This window comes from Mytilus edulis, chromosome 3, assembly GCF_963676685.1.
Source record: "Mytilus edulis chromosome 3, xbMytEdul2.2, whole genome shotgun sequence".
Classification (NCBI taxonomy): Eukaryota; Metazoa; Mollusca; class Bivalvia; order Mytilida; family Mytilidae; genus Mytilus; species Mytilus edulis.
In genome coordinates this window covers 47,152,229-47,175,966 of record NC_092346.1, presented here as the reverse complement: position 1 = coordinate 47,175,966, position 23,738 = coordinate 47,152,229, and the positions used below count along the sequence as shown (strand labels likewise).

At 32.2% G+C, this 23,738-nt stretch overlaps 1 protein-coding gene across 2 annotated transcripts in view; it reads left to right on the top strand.

Annotated features, from left to right (window-relative positions):
• The window catches only part of LOC139516678 (uncharacterized), a 32,649-nt gene extending 11,120 nt beyond the window's left edge, over positions 1-21,529 (top strand). For both annotated transcript variants that reach the window (XM_071306903.1, XM_071306904.1), the window contains 9 exons: positions 1,689-1,868; positions 2,222-2,272; positions 5,451-5,774; positions 7,353-7,697; positions 8,962-9,162; positions 13,027-13,086; positions 13,799-14,119; positions 20,148-20,495; positions 21,226-21,529. In XM_071306903.1, the coding sequence (XP_071163004.1) occupies positions 1,689-1,868; positions 2,222-2,272; positions 5,451-5,774; positions 7,353-7,697; positions 8,962-9,162; positions 13,027-13,086; positions 13,799-14,119; positions 20,148-20,495; positions 21,226-21,419 (2,024 nt within the window). In that variant the 3' untranslated portion in view covers positions 21,420-21,529. The remainder of the gene's footprint in view (positions 1-1,688; positions 1,869-2,221; positions 2,273-5,450; positions 5,775-7,352; positions 7,698-8,961; positions 9,163-13,026; positions 13,087-13,798; positions 14,120-20,147; positions 20,496-21,225) is intronic.
• The last annotated feature ends 2,209 nt before the right edge of the window (positions 21,530-23,738 follow it).

Here is a 23,738-nt window from a genome sequence, read left to right as displayed (position 1 = left end):
CAATAACGGATGGCACGCTCGTCCCCCCATTGCCAGGATAACGGCAGCCATTTTGAAATTTCCAATTCAAAGAGCCTATCTACACATGCAAATTATCATTTTTGTAAAGTTTCATTAATTTTCGAGCATTTTGAAGTTTTTGACATTTTTGCTGTTTCTATGGTAATGGCGGCAATTTTGAAAATTCAAACTCAAAATGCAGCTCCGCCCATGCCAGTTACAATTTCTGTAAAGTTTCGTACAGTTTGCAGCATTTTTGATATTATTGCTGTTTCCATGGTTACAGTAGAAAATTTCAAAATTCTAAAAGCAGACATCTCATTGCCATTTGTCATGTTATATATCAATACAGTTTCATTGATCCCTATGCAATATTCTTAAAGAAAATGCAGCTTTTATGTATTTTTCCATAGGCTCAATGTTAAACATTCGCCCTGTTTCCATGACAATGGCGGCCATTTTGGAATTTCTAATTATTGTCTTGTCTTGTCATCTAGGCATACCAAGGAACATTTCCATAAAGTTTCATCCAGCTAGGTCTTATAATGAAAGATTTAGAATCTTTCAAATTTTTCACTTTTTTGCAGTTTCCATGGAAACGGTGGCAATTTAAAAAAATTCCAGAGTCAGATGCACAACTTAACATGGGGGTCCTCATTATGGTATAGTTCCAACAATATTGGATCACTCAATTCTGAGAAACACGATGGACAAAATGTGTGGAAGAATAATAAAAATAAGAAAAAAAAGAAACGTAGAATAACAATACGTCACCCCAACTCCGTTGAGAGTGCCATAAAAAGAAACGTAGAATAACAATACGTCACCCCAACTCCGTTGAGAGTGCCATAAAAACGAAATAGAATTTTAAAACAAACAGAGAACTTGGCATCAGAAAACCTCAAAAAGCTCTAATAGACCGGATAGTAGACAGTCTTGATCTATTTCACCCAAACTGTGAAAACGTTGAAAGAAGAACGTAGGACATATGTATGACAAATTAAAATTTAGCATATTCATAGTTATGATTCGCACAAACCAAATAGTCCAGAAAGTTTAATTAAATATGTGACAAAAAGTCATAAAATTAGTAAAGACTATATATTGTAAGCGCACACCACACCTCTCATATATTGGTAGGATATTATGAACATGGTTTGGTAAACCATATACGTATCAGATGAAATGTACCAAAACTACATGTATATAATAAAATTGAGAATGAAAGTGGGGAATGTGTCAAACAGACAACAACCCGACCAAAGAGCAGATAGCAGCCGAAGGCCACAAATAGGGCTTAAATGCATCGTGAAAATCCCGCACCTGGAGGCGTGATTCAGCTGGCCCCTAAAAAATGTGTACTAGTTCAGTGACAATGGATACCAAATTAAACTCCAAAATATATAAAATAAAGGTTTTTAAAGTTGAAACTGTGCAAAATAGCAGAAAACACAGAGGTGGAATTGGACACTTGGAAATTTGTGTTTTTTTTATTTTGTTTTTCCTCCTATTTATATTTATTTTTGTTTCTATTATGATGTTAAATTTTACTAACAAATACGGTTGATATAATTGAGCATTTAGTTTGTCAGTTTTTATGAATTTCTTTAATTCTGTATGAAGGATTATTTTGTTATTTAACTGGTTTTATTCAAGAGACATGACATACTTATATATTGATATTTCAGTTGACTTTTGCAAAAATCAAACTGACGCACGAAGTTTTCATCCACATCCAACAAATTGTCATGGTTTTGTTCAGTGTGAAGAAGACGTACCATATGGAATACCTTGTCCATCAAGTCGTTGTTATGGAGTAACTGAAACAAATGGATGTAAATTATGTGATCAAGTTATATGTCCAGCAGGTAAGTCAAACTTTTTGCAAGATATAATATCATAATATCAAGTGAGACGGAACACTGTGGAATCGTTTTAAAAAAAACAACGCAAATGCAACATGCTTATCTTAAAAAAATAACTGTTGAAATATATTATTTTGAATATTCGTGCTTATATTTAGTCTGTCTTATGTTAACTTCCGTATCATTTCGTTGTCGTTGGACATGACATTGAGTACATTTATGTATCATGTAAACTGAAGACAACTTAAGAAAATGGGTTTCATTTTCAAGAACTTATGATATTTTCCTTACTACTTGATTTAATAATAAATATAGTATCAGATCTGCGTTTAACAGTATGATATTTTCTTTTACAGATTTAACTACAACACCAGTACCTGATAGGATTACATTTGGATATTCAATTGGTAAGATTAAAAATTTTCTATGCAATCAGTATTTTGATAGATATAACAAGGGATTCTAGATCGCCTGTTTCGCTCACTTTGGTGTATGTACATCATAAACAATATCCGATATCCGACATTAAGAACCAGAATTAAATTCATGACAACAATTTCGTTTTAGTTGAGGACGTATTGCTGATAATGTTTTCGATTTACAATTTATCTTTATCTTTATCTTTAGTTCTTTAGTTCTTGCCCGAAACATACAAAGTGTTTAATTTTGCCTTTCAAATTATTGTGCTTGCTGTTGTGTCTATCATCTGGATTTGATATCCAGTTGTTGAATGGTTAAAGAAATTGGTTTTTATTTTTGCTGTATGGCAACAACCTGTATGTAATTGCCAAAAAATATTGCAAAAAGAGGGCAAAGATATCACATATTTCCTCAAAATTTGACTGGAGTGATACCTTTTCTGTAACAGTCTACAACTTTACATATATCTATCAAAAGATCAAGAGTGTATTTCTTTCCTATAACCAAAGTTTGGTGAACGTTGTATGGCGTTTGTTATAGTTTGTTAAATGTTACAAAAGAAACAAATGCATCGTTTGGTTAGAGTGGATTGACATTTTGAGTAATTTTAGACAATGTTTTGACAAACAAGAACACGTTAAGATAATTCATTTAATATTAAAGCTAGAAAGAAATGCATCGTTTGAAATAACAAACGACGAACGACAAACGCATATGCAGCGAGTGTATAGCTTGTAAAATATTATGCAAACTTGCAAAAGTATGTTAGAAACAAATGATCAAAACCTGTGCTCACTGAACAGTTTGTAGCCATACCGCTAAAAAGAAATTGGTACCAAATAAAAAAAAAATATTTGTCTTTCGTCTCATTTCTGTGTGTAATTACGTCAAAAAGCTTGGATGAAAAGAAAATGACTGTAAGGTGACCTTTAGTTGTTATTGAAATTGTTTGTGTCATTTGGTGTTCTATCTGTGAAGAGCTGTTTCATTTGACAATTGTACCACATCTTCATTTTTTATGCTACAAACATTTCTGAACAATAGGGACAGAGAAAACAGAAAATAGCCCATAAAACAGGTAAAATATAATCTTGATGTTTTTATAAACCAACTTTGAAAGATCACTTAGTCATCAGCAGTCTAACAATGAATATTATTGTAGTTTTTGCTATAGCTGTCTCGGTTTGTTTACGACCTTTGAGTTTGTTTGTTCCCTCGGTGTTTTTTGGCTCTTTTTTAAAATGTTACCTCTCCTTGCAAAAATAAAGACACGTACGTACTGTTATTGGAAGAATTTTTGTACAGATGAAAGAAATAATGTTGCCTACATATTTTGCGGAAGCAAAGTTATGATAGTTAATCAGATCTGCAAACACTTTTAGAGAATCGTGTAGCAGTCATGTGTTCTCTTGTATGGCCGAGTAGAGATCGAAGAGTGGTCGAATGTGGTCGCGAAGAGATCGGATATTGGTCGATTTGGTCTGAGATAAAATAAATATACAAGTCGCAGTGATCTTGAAGCGATCGGGCATTGGTCGAGTTAATCTGGAAATGATCGGACCTTAGTCGAGCACAGGTCGAAATGATCGAGAAGTGATCGGTAAAATATTTGTATTTCGACCAAAATCGATTTCTTTACGATCCTCTCTCGATCAATTCGACCTATACTCGACAAATTCTCGATCTCTTCTCGAGTGAGTTACTTCTCGATCCTTACTCGAGTAGAAAGTCAGATCGATGACTATCAAAGATAGACTATCCCGAACATTCTTGTCGATTGAGTCAGACCAGTCTCCCGATCATGTATTTTGGCTTCATCGGGCTTTATCGAGTTGATCTGATCGGCAGTGTGAACTTAGTTTTATGGAAAAACCGTTTTACAGATGATATCGGACATGTTCCTTATGTCGTAACTACAATACATTTCCTTTTTCAAGATTGTGATCTACCGAATTAGACCTTTTACCGGATTTGTGATAAGATAAGCAACACGACGGGTGCCACATGTGCAGCAGTATCTGCTTACCCTTCCGGAGCACCTGAGATCACCTCCAGTTTTGAGTGGGGTTCATGTTGCTTAGTATTTAGTTTTCTATGTTTAGTCTTCTGTACTTTTGCTTAGATATAGGAAGATGTGGTATGAGTGCCAATGAGACAACTCTCCATCCAAATTACAATTCATAAAAGTAAACCATTATAGGACAATGTACGGCCTTCAACACGGATCATTGGCTGACACCGAACAACAAGCTATAAAGGGTTCCACAATTACTAGTGTACAACCATTCAAACGGGAAAACCAACGGTCTAATCCATATTAAAAAAAATAGCTTGTCTGTTTGTCTTTTTATTTGTTGCCATGGGGTTAAACGTTGTCAATTTATTTTCAATCTATGAGTTTGACTGTCCCTCTGGTCTTTATAATACGATGAATTGAAGTTTGTCCTTTGATATTATAAGGCTTGTCTGTGAAGATTTCTGCCGAAGTTTGACTTTCTTTTAATAATTAAATACATGGTATCAAATATGACGTTTGTAACGCGCGTCTGGCGTACTAAATTATAATCCTGGTACCTTTGATAACTATTGTACTAACTTCAGATTTCAAAATAAGAAAAAACAAGTTAACAAATACATTTAAACGTCATAAGTTCAGACGTGTTTATTGTTAGTACCCAAGCAGTAAAAGATTTAAGTCACGAGTTCTTCAAAATGGAGTTTGTTTTAATGTTTTCATTGTAATACTGTATCTAATATTTCTACATATATAAGTGTTAACTATTATTTTCTATTGCATATACATCCTAAAACAAACATTCACTGTTGAAATCGATAAATTTATGTATTCATTGTTTTAATAATATAATTAGTTAAACATATGCTGACAAGAGTATTATGGTCATTTCTATCTTTATATAGTTTTAAGTCCACGTCCGCCAAGTAGTCTTTTCTTTATATTTCATTCTAAATCCTTAATAACTTCTTGAAAACAGCTCATCTAAATTCAATTTGAATTGCACTGTCTTACTCACAGATGCTAAAGCAATGCATATGTGATTCTACTTTTGTCACCAACGTGATATTGGTGTTTCGCAAAGAAAGAAAACAGCTTAACTATCAAATAATGTATCATATTGCTTGTCAAAACAGTACAATCTATTTTAGATATTTCCTGTATGGACGTCTCCGTATTAATCAATTCTGGAGCCGCTGTAATGATATGTTCCCTAAACGACACTGCAACATTTACGAGTATGAATGTAACTTATACGAAAAAAGGAGATCCAAATGTTCAGCAAATAGCAATGATTGGTTCCAGTAATAACATTGATATGTTTGCAATGCAAGATAGTGTAATCATTAGTATTTTCAATAACATTATAAACGTAACAATGCTGAACCCTTCCTGTGAAAATGAGGGAACATTCGGTATAGTCACAAATATTAATAACGAAACCGTTGAACACAAAGGAACATTTACCGTACAGTGTAAGTACAGGATGTGTAGATTATCATTCAGCATGAACAAATATTTGTGAAATAAGCTGTGTGTTTTCCATGTAACCACAATTTCATTATATACGAAAACAAATTCACACCAGTGAAATTATATTAAAAAATTCCAAAACGAAATAAGATTTGAAAGAAATTATCAAAAAAATAAAACTATGAAATAAACCGAGTTATAAGGAAAATTCAAATCGGCAAGTCCGTTATCGAAAGACAAAATCAAAAGCTAAAACACAAAAACAAACACCCAGCTGATTTTTTCCTGAATTGATACAGACATTTCGTTATGTAGAAAATGATGGTTTTAACCTGGTTTTATAGGCAGCGAAATATCTCACTTATTTGACAGTTGCATAACATTCCTTTATATTGACAACAATGTGGGAACAAAAAAAAAAAAGATAATAGGTAAAGATCTAAAAAGTAGGAGTATGGAAGTCCACATTGTATCATAATAATAATTACTATAAATCAAATAAATATGTAAATAAGGCATCCAAAAAAATGATTAATGTTGGAATTTTATTACAAACAGTAATCCATTCTTGCATCGTAAAAAACTTTAAAGGTTTCCTGTAGATCGGCGATTAATTGAATATTTTTCATAATAACACTGTATCGAAATTAACTTACCAAACCATAAACACAATCAACCATACAAAAACTGAGGCGTGGAATATTTCATGAACCAAAAATTAAATATTTCTATTCAAACATTTTTATATGTTATATCATCCAAACTTCATTAATTTCGAAAGAAATCATTGCAATTCATGCTTCGTTTTGCTTATACTCACTAAAGGTGAAATTCTAATGTGGGCCTTATAATTTGTAAGGGTATATCATGCAATTCATTGTACACAATCTTATATTCAACGCCACCTCTCCAAGAAACACGATAAACAATCAGATACCTTTTAAACAAAAATTAACAAACAATAGCAAAACAGAAGGACTACAAAGTGGAAATACATAGCAAACTGTAATAGTAATCGCCTTACAACATTAAATTACTTCCCGTAGATCTATAACAGAGATGTTATGGCAAGACAACTGCATGTTCATTTGTTCAACATTTAAATACAGGAATGATCAACAATTGTATCGTTCTTACGTTGGGTATAACGTCATCCAAGTTTCAATTGTGTTGTGAATAACAGATCTTATAAAATATTATTGTACAATCAATTCACAACATGCATAGGTTTAGATCTATTTAAAGGTTAACATTATAAATAGAAACCTGCCTATTGTTGATGGTTAATGACTCATCAACATATTCCCGAAAATGTAAAATACCAAAAATACCGAACTCCGAGGAAAGTTCTAAATGGATAGTCCATAATGTGATGACAAAATCAAAAGATAAAACAGATCAAAGGAATGAAAAAAAAGTTATATTCCTAACTTAGCACAGGCAATTTCACCTTTTAATTATTATTTATTAATTATTGATCGGATATATGTACATGCATCGCCAGAAAAGTAACATACAGGTTGCAACGAAATAATTCAATATTTTATTGTATTTTTGATGATGAATTTTATGTTCCATAGATTTACCAGAAAAACCTGTCCTCAAACTCAGTGCAGATCAAGTTATTGACTTGGGTTTCTACAGACACACGAGTTTTCATACTTGTACCGGTATAATTGGGAATCCGACAAGAGAACTTATACTGGAAATTGTATATGCCAACACAACTGAATATACAGAAATACCAGACTCCATTCTTAAAGATCTTAAAAGAAATAAGACAACACCTCAATGTCAAAACTATGAGCAAATCCAATTTTGGTTATTATTCTCGTCGGAGATGCAGGATTCAAAGATAAGATGTAGACCTTCGGGAAATGTTAACAATGATACCATTGCTGAGGAGCATTTGTTTTTGATTCCAAGTAAGTTGCTTTACATAATGCGTGGCATGATGATTGTCAACTTCAAGTCATTTATCGCTACTTTGTTGTTATTTTTTCCCCATTAAACAAGAATGGCCAATTAAGGTTCAACTATCTTGTCTTTGGGATAGAAACATTAAATCTGAGCGTCATTGATGAGTCCTATGTAGACTTAACGCGATTTAGGCGTATTAAATTATAATCCTGGTACCTTTGATAACTACTTATATTATAAAACAATTGCTCAGATTCAAACAAAAATTTTAAACAGACATTTTCTGGAGCTTTTGTCTAATTTTAAAAATGGAGGACGTGTATTGCATCATAAATCTAAAATCTCAAGATAACTATTGTGGTCCTAAGTTGTTCCTGTACTTATATGAGGCTGACTTCATACATGAGCTACTTAGCAAGACAAAAGCAATACATATCATTTAAACTCACATTCAGCTATATAGATGATGTCCTTTCACTAGATGTCCTCTAACTAAATAATTCAAAGTTTGGGACTATATTTACGATATCTACCTACATCGAGCTTGCAATGAAAGATACAACACATGCAACAGAAAAATTAGGTCTACCTCATATCACGACTAACATCTCAGGATAAACAGTAAGGGTCGGTTGAGAAAAAACTTTACGGCAAAAGAGAGGATTTCAATCGGAAACTTTCCCTTCAAAATCTAGCAACATTACATCAGCATATGGACTATATAATTATAAATTTAAACGATATCCGATATCTTCCATATATATTCTATCGTGATTTCCCTGATAAGGTGTAGATGCAACACAGATGGTATTGAAATTAGGATTCCAAGTAGTGACGTTGAAATCATCCCTTGAAATTCTGGCACGAAATATTTAATCGTTATGAAATATCTGTTTCACAGATGGCGACGGATTTATTCCAGTTGTAGCCGTCCTCTTGCCCACAACTATGATCTCCTGTATTGTACTTATCACCTGGTTTTAGACTCACATGATCAACACAACGGTGCTACATGAAGAGCAGGATCGGTGTAATCTTCTGGAACACCTGTGACCAAACGCAGTTGTTGTTGGTTCTCGAATTACTAATTAGTGTTTATGCTGTTTTTTGTTTATTGTTGTTTATTTTTTAGTCGTTATTTGTTTTGGCCATGCCATTGCCATTTTCTTTCCGACTTGTTAGTTTGCATATCCATTTAGTATTTTATTGTCTCTCTCGTTTTGCTTTTGTATGATACTTCCTAACAATACAATCATCTTTTAACTGTAGGAGATATATGTGCATGTGGAGATGCAGGCAGTTATCGAGGGCACCCGGGAAGTTGTCATGTACAAATTCTGTGTTTAGCAGCAGGTACTATTATGTATCCCTGGGGTCGTGCATGTTTAGAGAACCAATGTCGAAATAGTCTCAGTGGTTTATGTTCCTCTGATTGTTCAGATTCTGCATGTAACCAAGATGTACCTGTGGGTAAGTTGAATGTTTTATATCCTGACCATAAGTATTTACATTTTGTCGGTATACTATTAGAACAATGTAGTGCAAATAATTCGGAAAACCAAACTCCAGATCATAGAAAAACAAAATTTCACGAAATGTTATCATGAAGAAAACATGCGATTAAGTAACATTTATTGGTAAAACCCTTTGTTATCTCCAATATGCTAATATGAGTTGAGTTCCCAAAGCACCTTTAACTGATCGATGAGTTGTTGATACACGGTAGGCACAGTATCCGGTTGGGGTTGATATTTTATCGAGTGATTTCGATTATAAAAAGGGTTTTATTGAGTAAATCTGCATATGTTCAAATTTATTAACGATTACTTTGAAAGTTTACTTTACAGCTTTAACACCTTATTTTGAATGATATACACGCTTTTACAATGTATCGTACATTTAGTAGTAAATACAGTAGTTTTGAATATTTAATAAATAGCCTGCTGTTTAATCCATATCGCGCATTTTTGATGAGCACCCTTTAACATACCCTTGATCACACCCCTACCCTTCATCGCACCCTTTATCAAACCCCAACTCATTTTTGTCCCATTTTTACATAAACTCCGTTTTGATTTTTGCAAGCTTCTTCAAAAATATTTCCCCCCAAAATGTGTCCTAAATGAATGGTCAATCGGGCGTGACGCAATTTATTGAAAGATGTCATTGCTTGGCATGTGGTCTCACAAACGTCTAGTTTTCATATTTTTGACAAACGAAATGCAACTATAAAAAAGAACTCAATGAAATATCATGCAAAACAAACAAAAATTAATACAATACAATACAATAAACAAAATATTTTTAAAACAACAGCACGCGAATTGTAAGGTAATCTAGGTGATTTAGATGAGCGATTGAGCAGTTCTTTAAAAACTTTAAAAGAAGACAAAAGTAGAACGAAAGGTAGCCCAGTTGCTAGGGATCAGAAAGCAGTCTATATATACTCTCCTGTTATATATAAAATATATGATAAAGCGTATATAAAACGGCAAAATCAGTATCACATGCCGTTCCACCCTCAAACAATATCATCTCTCGGGCCTAAAGGCATAAAGGCCCTCTGGCTGATATTGGTATCTCGGGATGATACGGCATATGATACGGATATTGCCATGTATTAATCAATATTTCACTTTGAATAAAAAAAAAAAATTTATATCGACGATTTTGTTAGCCTTCATTTAAAATACCTTTTTTAAACGGATCCTGGTTTTTCCCTCACTAAAGTTCAAGAAGGTATGCATTTTCGAACTTTAATACCGACTTTTGTAATACTGTACCGGGTTTAAGGGCATTGTCCCGCAGCCATTGAAAGATCATATAACTAAGCTGTTCAAATTAATTACTTTCGAATTTCATGCATTAGATAAAAGGTGGATGTAAGAAAAAACAACAGAATTACAGGACTACCGCCGTAGATCTCATGTAAAATCAGATGGTAATGGTTAATGTTTTTCTACAAAGAAAACAAGAATCTACGAATCTAGATACTTGATCGTTTCTTTTTTATTCTCAATAATTATTTACTTGGGACGATTTCGAACATGATATTTTCTAAAGATTATGTAGATACCTGTCTATTGTTGAAGACGGTGTGTTTTCCGTCTATATGTCCTGTTGGTATTTTTGACGTTGGTATGGGTTGCTGATAAGTTAGCGACCACACTTTTATTCATATATATATTTAATTTTAGTTGTAGTTCTGGAATATCATGGATTTCCAATGCTAGTTTTTTAAACTGAATTTTTACTATTTTCATATCATAAAGGTTTTTGTTGGGGTAGGATCAAGGTTTGAGCGAGTAATTGAATAATGTTTCTTCAGTTTTGCATGCTTTATCATATAATTAATAAATCATTTTCAATTTTGTTTTAAGTAGAGTTATTTAAATTATTTCTGTGTTATCGTTGGTACAGATCACCCTTGTCAAAAATGAAAAGGGAGTTCTATTATTAGCTAACTAAGTACACGAGTTTTTTGCTTTATGTGCTGCTGTACTTGGTTTAATTTGAAGTTTAAGATGCTGTTAACCAATTAATGCATCTTTTATTGTTTTGACATCATACATGTATATGTGTCTCGGACATTATTGTTCAGACGCAACCCGTGATTCATAAAAACAAGAAGAAAAAAATGGACATTTTATAAAAAAGAAGACGTGGTATGTTTGCCAGTTTGACACTTCTCAACAAGAGATCAAAATGACACAGATATTAACATCTCGGTTTGTATGTTTGTTCCAAGACAGAAAAGTCTTTCAGTAAAGCTTAGAGCGCTTGTTATTTTTTTAAATATCTTGTTGATGTCAAAACTGTAATACATGTAATCTCTGGTTTGTTGACAAAACAACCCGTTTTAAGGGTCATTTTCAGAAAATGTGGATATTTCAGTTGTGAAATAACAATACAAAAAAATATTCAATGTTCAACTGTAATATATGAAATTGAATAGTTTAACAACAATACAACCTGAAATAAAAATATGCAATCTTAAATGCTACTACAAAAATATTTTAAAAAATAACATAGAAACAAGTATGGGACATATGTCAACTACATAACGGATTTAGTTTCGGTCCCTAATTTTTTTTTAAATTATATTTACATTTTGCTTGATATATATTTCCATAAAATCATCACACTTTTTTCAATACAGTTAAAATAACACTTTTTAGAAACATATTTTAAAGTGAACTTAATTCAGCATTGTCAACTACATAACGCTTTTTGTAAACTACATAACGATTCACTGCGTTATGTAGTTGACCGTTATGTAGTTGACCTATTTGTGGTTTTTAGATGTTTTTCTTGACCCTAATACTACCAGATAAATGTTTTTTTTAATTAGAGTCAGTATTATAGACTTTGAATGATTTATGTAAAAACAAATATTTATGCCAAAATTTATCAATGTTTTTGCCGTTACAAAGTTGACATAAAATAAAATTACGGAGTAATTTGTACTCACCAAAACTAATCTATAATGAAATGAATCAATGATTTCATCCTGTAACTTTAAGCACGTCATCAGAGGATGAAGAGTAAGTAGAGAGCCCTTCCGTAGTTACAAGGGATATAATCAGTTGTTTATTGGCAACATTATTATATTTGTGTTACGTAGTTGACATTTTTTAAAGTACGAAATGAAAAGTAAAAAAAAATGCTAATAAAATCTAATAATTCCCTGTATTTGTGTATACATACCTGCAGTGATACCTATATATTTATAATAACAAAAGAAAAATAATAATTTCCGCTGGGTATTAAAACCAGCATTTAAAAAAGACTAGTTTTTCAATTTCGTACAAGCAATTTTGGGGTTTTTGGACCCTTTGAAACCCACTGGAAGCAATTTCTGTAGCTAAATTTCATATTGAATTTGCTGGAACTTGTTACACACACCAAAAACTAAATTGTGCATCTAAATATTGATTGTACAAGAAAATCCACATTTTTTGAAAAAGGCCCTTAAAACACTGTTTTAGAGTCTCTGTTATGAAGACAACTATTATAAGGATTCTCATATGTGTCTGATTTTGTTAGAAACTGATATAAATTGTCTGAAAATTTGTTTTTGTGAGTGTCGAAGAGCAGCTCTCCTGACCCCATTCGTTTAATTATTGAAGACATTCCTTTGTTTTTCTGTAATGGATTTTCTTATTATTGATATTATTTCTCCATGTATTAATGAACAAATACAATGTATGAATACGCCGCTCAAAAGTTTTAGAAATTTCTGTAAATGTTTTGTCGACTTATTTTTTTTTCTTTTTTTTTCTTTTTATACATTAGACATGTTAGATGTTGATATTCCAAATTGATTTTTTATAGACTTTTGCACAACTACAACAATACCAACAACAACTCCAGTTCCTCCAAAGCCATCAGTTGGTAAGTACATCGAGAGAGTAAGAGTTTATGCATTAGCAGGACCCTTTTTTCTTCTTGCACTTAGTACACCATTTACACCATTGGGTTGATGTCACTGCTGGTGGAAGTTTTGTCCCCGAGGGTATCACCAGCCCAGTAGACAGCACTTCGGTGTTGACATGAATATCAATTATGTGGTCATTTTTATAAATTTCCTGTTTACAAAACTTTGAAAATTTTGAAAAACTAAGGATGTTCTTGTCCCAGGAATAGATTACCTTAGCCGTATTTGGCACAACTTTTAGGAATTTTAGATCCTCAATGCTCTTCATCTTTGTACTTGTTTGGCTTTATAACTATTTTTATATGATCGTCACTGATGTGTCTTATGTAGACAAATCGCGCGTTTGGCGTACTAAATTATAATCCTGGTATTTTTGATAACTATTTAGTATTGTGAGAGTCGATTACAGTTCTGAATTAAACTGCGGGTTTAATTGATCAAATTTATAGAGACTTAAGCTTCACTTACAATCCATAATTAATAAGTTCAGTATATTTTTCTGTTAATAATGCGTACAAGTATAATGGAACAAATTAATTGTGCAACTGTGTATTTAAATGTCACTTAAAATTGATACAAACCAATTTGTCGAAACACTTAATAAAATAACGCTTTGTGAGGTACCATTAAAGAAAACTTTATCAATTAATTTGTATGCTTATTTTACAGAGGTGTCATGTAATGGATCATCTATTGCAATCAATACAGGACCAGTGGAAGTTGTTTGTTTCTTTAATGAAACAATTTATGAGTACATCAATATTACATTCACAATGCACAAAGACACAGTTTCAAGTCCAGTAGCAAATATTCAAGCTGGCGGGAATGTAATTATGATTGATCAAAATTCAAATCGGGTAATTGAAATTGACTTGAACGTCATAAAAATAAAAACACAGACTGCATATTGTGATTTTGGCGGGACTTATGGAGTTACAGTCAACACTGGTGGAATTCCGGGATTTGATCAAGGAAGTCTTGAAATATTAAGTAAGTTACATGAAATGTAAATATTCAATTTTCCTTTTTTAATGGTCTAAATGGGTTTTAGGCAGAAACAATTTTTTCCTCGAGCTCCATTTAGTAGACTGAAATATAAGAAAAACACGGGAAACGCAAAAACAAATAACCTCAAGTTTGTTAGTCGACTCGCAACACTAAATGGAAAAAATACGTATAAGAATGCAACATAGTACGCTACGAATATGTGCTGCCTTCATGCCGGTTCTTGATTTTTGTAGATTTATATAAACATTTCTTTATACACAATCAAGTTAACAAATATTCTCATTTTCTATAGGTAAACAATGTTTTAGAAAATAATTTATTAAAGCATTAGATTATAAATTATTTTACAGACAAAGATGGCAGGATTTTTTTTTATTAGATATCTAAAGTAATGACACTTTTTTTCAATTTTTTGATTTTATGGATCAAACAAGAAAACTGCAAGAAACTATTTTTTTAATAAGATGGACCTCTTTACCAAAGAAAATGGTATTGTTATTCCAAGAATTTTCAATAAAACCTTAAGAATAACTGACAACATTAGTGCAAATAACAATCAACCAGACTCAAACTTGAAATTGTTATTAAAAGAAAATAATCTTATTGATATTTTGTGAGTCATGAATGAAAATGTACAACAGTTTACTTGGAGGGGAAAATATAAATCCCAGGCTAGTAATATATATCTAGTATTGATTGGTTGCAATTTAAAATCTCATATAAATACACGCAAAAATAAAACCGGAAACGAGTCAATATACTGATCATATCAGTGTTTTTTTTTTAAATATTTAAAAAGGGGAAATGGCGTGTATTTTGGAATCAAAATATTTATGTCTTAGAAAATAAAAAAAAATTAAAGTTTAATAAAGGTGGTACCCAACACTTTTACTTAAATTAAATTGGCTCGTTTAAATGTCATAGAAATTTGACAAAATATTTTTTTGATCCTTTGAAAAATTTATAAAAATTTCAAAAAACTTGAACCAATCACTTTCTCAGAAAAGATGGGTTGGATAAATAGCAGGTTTACAAACACTCATTTTGATCATTGAGAAGCTTAAATTGTCCTAAACAATACAACGTGATTTAAACGTTTAGCTGATTTAACAGAGTTATCTCCCTGTAGTGTTACATTGTAGGTATCACTTTAACAATTTGATTACTTACTTTTTAAATAAAAAAAAAGAGAAACAGACTATCGGATTGTTTGGGGTATAATATCAAAACTTAAAGATGCTACTTCAATTGTATCAAAGGTAAATATACCAAATTATAATTTAAATCGCCGGACGCGCGTTTCGTCTACATAGGAATCATCATTGACGCTCAGATAAAAATAGTTATAAAGCCAAACAAGTACAAAGTTGAAAACAAGTGAAGATCCACAATTCTAAAAATACGGCTAAGGTAATCTATGCTTGGGATAAAAAAATCCTTAGTATTTCGAAAAATTCATACTTTTGTAAACAGGAAATTTTATAAAATGAACACACATTTGATATTGTGCTGACTACTAACTTGGGATACCTCCTGTGACGACACGTCCACCAGCAATCACATCGACCAAGTGGTGTAGATAGTTATGAATTGTAACCAGGATTATAATTGTATACGCCAGATGCGCGTTTCGTATGCACAAGACTCATCAGTGACGCACAGATCTCAAATAGTTATATCTTAAGCCAAGCTAGTACAAAGTTAAACAGCACTGAGGACCCAAAATTAAAAAAAAAAATAATGTCCAAAATAAGCTGAGGTAATCTATGCCTGGGATAAGAAAATCCTTTAGTTACTGTTTCAAAAACGTTCATACTTTTGTAAACAGGAAATTTATAAAATGACCACATAATTGATATTCATTCCAACAACGAAATGCTGACTATTGGGCTGGTGATACACCTAAAGACAAAACGTCTACCATCAGTGGCATCGACCCAGTGGTGTAAATAGTTCTCAAAAGTTGCATGATTATAATTTAGTACGCCGGACGTGCGTTTCGTCTTTAATAGAATCATTAATGATTCTCAGTTAAAAATAGTTATTAAGCCAAATACTTACAAAATTGAAGACGTAATTTGAGGACCCAAAATTCTAAAATATTGTGCCAAATACGGCTGAGGTTATCAATGCTTAGCGTGAGAAAATTCTTATTATTAAAAAAAAACAAAAAAACTTTAAATCAGGAAAATTATTAAAAAAAAACAATAAATGATATTCATGTCAACACCGAAGTGCTGACTACTGGGCTTATGATACACTCGAGGATGAAACGTCCACAAACAGGTCAAGGTCAACATACACATTTGACCTTGAGGTATTTTTCAAAGTCACATGAATTGATGATGAATGGTGAAGATCCTAGGTGTCTATGAGTTACGGTTTCTGAGTTTTGGTGGCCAACCGACGACGGTTAATTTTAATAGGGGCATAACCCTACCATAAAGTCGTTGAATCTTTTCGATTCAAATGTAATGGAGAACCAGGGTCTGGTCCTGAACAAATTTCACCCTTCATTTTTTTGTACCTATTACGGTTACGGTGTTGGAACGATAACATGGTTTTTGGGTTTCGGAGGGATTACTCCGAACCGACAAAATATTTCGAGTCACAGGGTGAGTTCCGGATAGGTATTCATGACACCGATACAAAGTGTGAACATGAAAGCGACACATCTTACGGTTAAGGCTGCTGACTTCGTCAAAGTTTGGCGGAAAAATAATAATAATAATAATAATAATAATAATAATAATAATAATAATAATAATAATAATAATAATAATAATAATAATAATAATAATAATAATAACAATAATTAAAAACCAATTGTTCAAAGAACCATTGATGGTCTTTCCACCAGTAAGGATCTTTTTTTATATGAAAATATTAAAACGTGGCTTTAAATGTTAATTGAAGCGTCAAATGACAGCTTATTGAACGCTAATTCCAAAAATGTATGGTTTCTATGGAAAAAGATATAGATAAGGGAGATAATTGTTTACTTTCCGTTCAAACGATGTTTTTTCCGGTATAGTTTGATAGTTTAATTGACTCTGATTCCAAAAATATATGGTTCTATATACTTTTACATTTATTTAGAACAAAAAATAGCTACTTCCAATAAACAAAAGGTCACTTCCGGTTGGCTTTTACAAGGTCACATTGCTTGCAACCTATTGCAAAAAGTCCCATGTCTTTATCATGTATAAATATGAGGTAAAAGCAAAGGTCAAAATCTAGACCGTTAATTTTGCCTTTGATCTTGAGCTCAATTTCAAGGTCAACAACCAAGGACCTCAAATCAAAAGACCCTAGGTCTCTACTTTATATTGTTAATGAGTTATATTACCATACAACTAATATAAGATATAAAAGGGGGAAAAACTTGCATTAAATGTTTACGTACCCTTTTAACTAAAATTTACGTGTTATGACATGTCGCAACTGTCTGAAAACATTTTGTCGATATCTTATATGATTTCTGCAAATAAGAGATAACAAGCCAAAATCAAAATTGTGAACTTGACCTTGACCTTTGACCTTGACCTCATTTTCATTTTTTTGGACCAAGGATCTTAAATCAAAAGATCCTAGGTCTCTATCACTTATAGTTTACCAGTTAGAAATGCATATCACATATATCATATACAAAAGGAGGGATAACTCTCATATGGAGTCTCCGGATAGTTTCGGTTAAAATAAATCAATTCATCCTGAGGATATAGCGAGCAATTTGGTAAAATAAATTTGTCGGTTTCGTATACGGTTGCGACATATTAGTAATAACAAGAAAAACCGTGTTCGGGGAGATAACTCTTACATGGAAAAGATTTTGGTTACGCGGTGTCAGTTTCTAAAGCGTATTGATTGTTCGATACCATATACCATATGTCTAATTAGTTATCAAAAGTACCAGGATTATAATTAAGTACGCCAGACGCGCGTTTCGTCTACATAAGACCCATCAGTGATGCTCAAATCGAAATATTGATAAAGCCAAACATGTACAAGCGACATCTTGCGAGACAAAACAAAAAAACAGCCAAGGAACAAACAGTTTGCGGAAGAAAAATAAATAATAATCAGAAGAAAACCAATAGGTCTTTCCACGGAAAATGAAAGGACGTTATGTATTTTGTCTATTCATTAGAGAATTTACAAAACGAAGTTTAACATTTAAAAGTAAGGAGAAATTGACTTCTTACTTAATGTTTAATTGATGTTTTATAATTTGTTTATATAATAGAATTGTAAATTATAATTATTCTTCACAAGAAGCTTTGACATGTTGAGGACAATGTAACGAGCAATTGATGGAAATAAAAACAAAAAGAGAAAAAAGAGAAATATAGTATTGCCATACAAACCGAGAAAACAATTTTCTGAATAATTGATATAAAATTGTAACGAAAAAAAAAACATGTTCCAATAAACCCTTGCAGAAAGTTCGAAAAAAAAAATGCATATTGTAAGGTTTTCCTACCGTATAGTATGTTATGCTTCAAGACTTACAATTTGCATCATATATAACATAAGAGACGTCAAGTAGGTAGTTCGATTCCCAGTGCCGGCATACACAAAATACAAAAGTTAAAGTTTTGTTATGAAATTAATTCCATTCAAATAAATAAGTAAGTCAATTCTTACTTAATGAAATGAAGCATACAAAAAATAGGCGAAACATTTGTTGAGTTTTATTTCAGTAACATACTTAGATGTTGTTTACCGTGCCTGGAAATTTAGAAACGAACCTGGTAAACTTATCGATCATTGAAATAAACTTATCCTAAAAGGTTACCAAATCAACATTGTAATTATATCTTTGAATACTGTTTTTCTTGGTATTACTATCGACTTTGTTATCAGTAAATTAAATTAAGACTAAATATTTTTGTTATATTTATATGCACTTTTTATGGATCTAAAATCTATCGATAAATGTATCTTGGCCTGGTACATAACCATGTTTTTCTTACCTCTTAAGTAAGTATTGACACTAAAAATAAAATTACTAAAATACTGAACTCCGAGGAAAATTCAAAACGGATTTTTTTTATTAAATGGCAAAATCAAATGATAAAAATTCCTTGGATGTTGGATGTCTTCTGATTGATTATTTAGTCTAACATGCATGATTTTTTGTTAGTTGTTTTTGTCTATGAACTAGCCGTCAGTAACTACGGGTACTCTCAACTGATATTTATAGTTCGTTCTTATGTTATACAAGTCACCACTGTTCCAGGTTAGGGCGAGGGTTGGAATCTCGTTAACATGTTTAACCCCGCCACATTTTGTATGTATGTGCCTGTCAGGAGCCTGCATTTCAGATGTTATCATTTCTTGATATGATACATTTCTGGTTTTTTTTTGTGTTCATTTTTTGGTACATTAATTAAGCCGTTTGTTTTCTCGTTTGAATTTAATTACATTTGTCATTTCGGGGTCTTCCATAGCTGACTATGCGGTATGGGCTTTGCTAATGGTATTGCTGAAGGCCGTACGATGACCTATAGTTGTAAATTCCTGTGTCATTTGATCCCTTGTGAAGAGTTATCTCATTGGCAATCATACCACATCTTCTATTTTATAATTAGACTTCGCTGATTATAGAAAACGCATCGTGTTAAAAAAATAAGCTGACGTTACTGAAATGGTTAAATAGTTGGCATGTGAACGTTTACGGATTAAAACATACTTTGTGTATCAACTGGATATACATATTTTGTGTCATGATGCTGTATACCATATCCTTGTGTTTCTTAAGTAGACAAACCACGTTGGTTTCGAAATAAAATATATAAGTTTCCGGGGGAAAAGGGAAGTTGTTCCTCCAACATTGTAGATTGGTAAGACATTATTTAATCTTGTGAGAACAATTCAAACTTTGTATTTCAAGGTGTGTTTCTTTGAGTTATTTTACTGCTGACAAATTATATCTGAGTACACGGACGCAGATTGATGATATCAATATACAAAATATATATTGTAAGATCGTTTTATACAATTTCAGCTAAACCAGATAAACCATCGATTGATCAACATCTTCACATAGTAGAAGGGGACACAATAAAATATACATGTACTGGTAATGTCGGAAATCCACCAGGCTATATTGAATTTCTTGTTCGTAAACATGGCGAAGAAAATTTCACTGTTTCATCTATTGTGTCTACGTCGTCTGCAGTGACACCGAATGATAATTGCAATAATGGACAAACTTTTTATCACGAGAATGAAATTACGTCGGATTGGAATAGGACATTTATTAAATGTAGAGCTATAAATCAAAGAACAATTACAGACAATGATGATATGAATTCATATATATCAGATGAGGAAGACATAATTTCGATCCCAGGTTTGTTTATAACTCATTTTGCAGTTGTATTTGTGAAAGGTTTATTGCTTGTAATCCTACCACGAAAAACATATCATTTTATTACATATTATCATTTAACCAAATATTGATATTATAGCAGAACATTTAAATTAGTAGTAATTCGCGACACAAAGATGAATATTGCACCTAGAGACAGTTCTTCGGAATATTGGAACAATTACCCATACTTATAATGAATTTAAAGTGGAGGAAGGAACATGTTTGACTGTGTTTACTTTTTTTATTTTGAGTAATGCTTTTATCACGTTATCATATGATCATTCAATCCTGCTCCACCAATCATCAATCATTATACATTATAGTGGTACATTTAGGCAAATTGGTTGTCTGCCATCTCGGATTGTTAAATAATAAAACAAAATGATAATCGATTTAGATATTTAATGAAATTTTCAGACAGAAACACAATTGATTTACAAGAATTGCCATTAAAAAAAACATGCTGAACAGTATACGTTTTATTGTATGACTACGACTGCTATATCACATACGGAATTTTTTTGTGTAAATACCCCAATTTTGTATCAGGAAAGACGACATTCAATTATGTATATGGTTCATAAATGGGGGACATATAAAAACAGCTAATAAAAAAAAAGATATTGATTCTTTATATTCATGGAAGTAATTTAAAGATGTTACTAGGAAATCGATAGTTTTTAAAAGTGATATTTATTCTTTATTTCAGCTGACTATTGTCTTTCAATCGAGACGCGTAAATACCATCCTCGAGGTTGCAATTATTATGTGTGGTGTGTTAGTGCTACACAAATATACACTCAACGATGTGTAGAAACATCATGTTTTAGTTTTGATCCGTTGCAACCATGTGTTTTATGCAGCAACGCACCTTCACCTTGTAATGCTACATCATCAAACTGAATTTAGTCAAAGAACTATCTTTGTTACAGTGCCATTTATTTTACAAACTTTTATTCAGAGAATTTTTGTTTTATTGAAAACCATTTCAAGATTGGGTTACAATAGAGCGTTATTGTTATAATATTATTGTTAAGAATTATTGTGTCATTATTGTTTGATTGAAACTTTACAGCTGCTAATAAATTCTAGATTTGTTTCCGTTGTTAAAAAATCTAATTGTAAACAATCAGACGAGTTTCTTTTCTACCAATCTTTAAATTGTTTAACACTTATTCCTTCATCGTGTGTTAATGTTTATCACGGAAGGTATAGCGTCCGGCTAGGTTCGTGGTTTTTTGAGTGATTTGATCGTGTTTTTTTTGTCGAGTGGGACCACTTTTTTCCGAGTGAATAGGATCCAAAATGTAAACACACAGATTTCCTTTCTGACAATACTTCATATAGAAGATTTAGTTTAATATACAAGGTTATACAAGGCGTGTTAGTATTTGAGATAAAAAGATATTATCAATCCGACATTATTTTTTGTTAAAAAAGTTAGATTTAGCCTTACAGTGCTTTCATTCCAAGATATAGAATAAAACCATTTTTACACACATACCAATAAAAAAGGTCGAAGGAAATGCAAACACGGAATCTAAATAACCTTAAAAACTCTTTTTATCGTATTGAAAGTGACATTTTTCATATGTTCGTTTTTTTCGAGAACCGTCCAGGTTTCTCTAGTACGTCCGTGGTTTATCGAATGAATAAACAAGTTTTCTAGAGCTTACAATGTTATGTTTCAGGGTATTTACGTTTAAACAAATAAAAAAAGGTTCGAAATTAGTACTTTTAAAGGCACGAAATAAATACATTCATCAGTTTGAAAATGATGTACTATAACCGGACACTATACCTACCGTGCTTATCTCTTTGTTTTATTACTAAAGTAAACAAAACATGCAAGTCCTAAAAATACGGCTTTTGATCGTCTTCTTTGAAGTTATGCATTCATTGTAATTATAGATTAGATCGCTGGTTTTCCCGTTTGAATGGTTTTACACTAGTAATGTTTTCTGCCCTTTATATCTTGCTGTTCGGTGTGATCCTAGGCTACGTGTTGAAGACTGTACGTGTACCTTGACTATAATGGTTTATTTTTATAAATTGTGACTTTAATGGAGAATTGTCTCATTGGCACTCATACAACATCTTCCTATATATAATTAAAGTAACAAAAAAAAAGCACGAACATATAAATAATTGAAAAGTGGTCAGATTATCATTTAGTACCGACAAGTTAACAAAGTTGTTCGTTTCCATTCATAGTGGGGACTGCTTCATACTCACTCATTCTAGCTCTTTTCCTTAAACATGTTAAATGTTTCATCTGTTGAAATGACCTTTAAATGATTTACATTCCTTTTACTAAACATGGTAACTCTTAAAGTGAGCTAATATCAAAGTTCGATCAAAAATAGAGGCTAATTTTGTTATGTCACGGTGTGAATATGTTCTCCATTGTCAAGATAATGCTTGGTGATGTTTTATGAACATTCAACGGAACGGGCTTTAAGTATTCATAAGACATGACCAATAAAATTGAGAAAGGAAATGGGGAATGTGTCAAAGCGACAACAACCCGACCATAGAGCAGACAACAGCCGAAGGCCACCAATGGGTCTTCAATGTAGCGAGAATTCCCGCACCCGTAGGTGTCCTTCAGCTGCCCCCTAAAATATGTCTACTAGTACAGTGATAATGGACATCATATTAAACTCCGAATTATACACAAGAAACTAAAATTAAAAATCATACAAGACTAACAAAGGCCAGAGGCTCCTGACTTGGGACAAGCGCAAAATTGCGGCGGGGTTAAACATGGTTATGAGATCTCAACCCTCCCCCTATACCTCTAGCCAATGTAGAAAAGTAAACGTATAACAATACGCACATTAAAATTCAGTTCAAGAGAAGTCTGAGTCCGATGTCAAAAGATGTAACAAAAGAAAATAACATCTGAAGTCCAAGGAATAAACATTATTGCTCTGACTTGTTATCTGTCATGAATAATATTTAGCCCTCATTTCAAATACACATGTTTTAGATTTTGAAGAATTGGTATGAGTGCCAATGAGACAATTCTGCATCAAAGTCACTTAGAAAAGGTGCAAACAAATGCAGTGTGGTTAAACATTTTAATAAATACCAACCTTCACCCTTATCTGAAACATTAGTGTAACATTACAATTTAGAATTTCTAAATTCTTGACTGCGATGCCTGTTCATCGATATAACGAAATTTAGTGTAATTAACAGACTGTTGCTCCATGATAA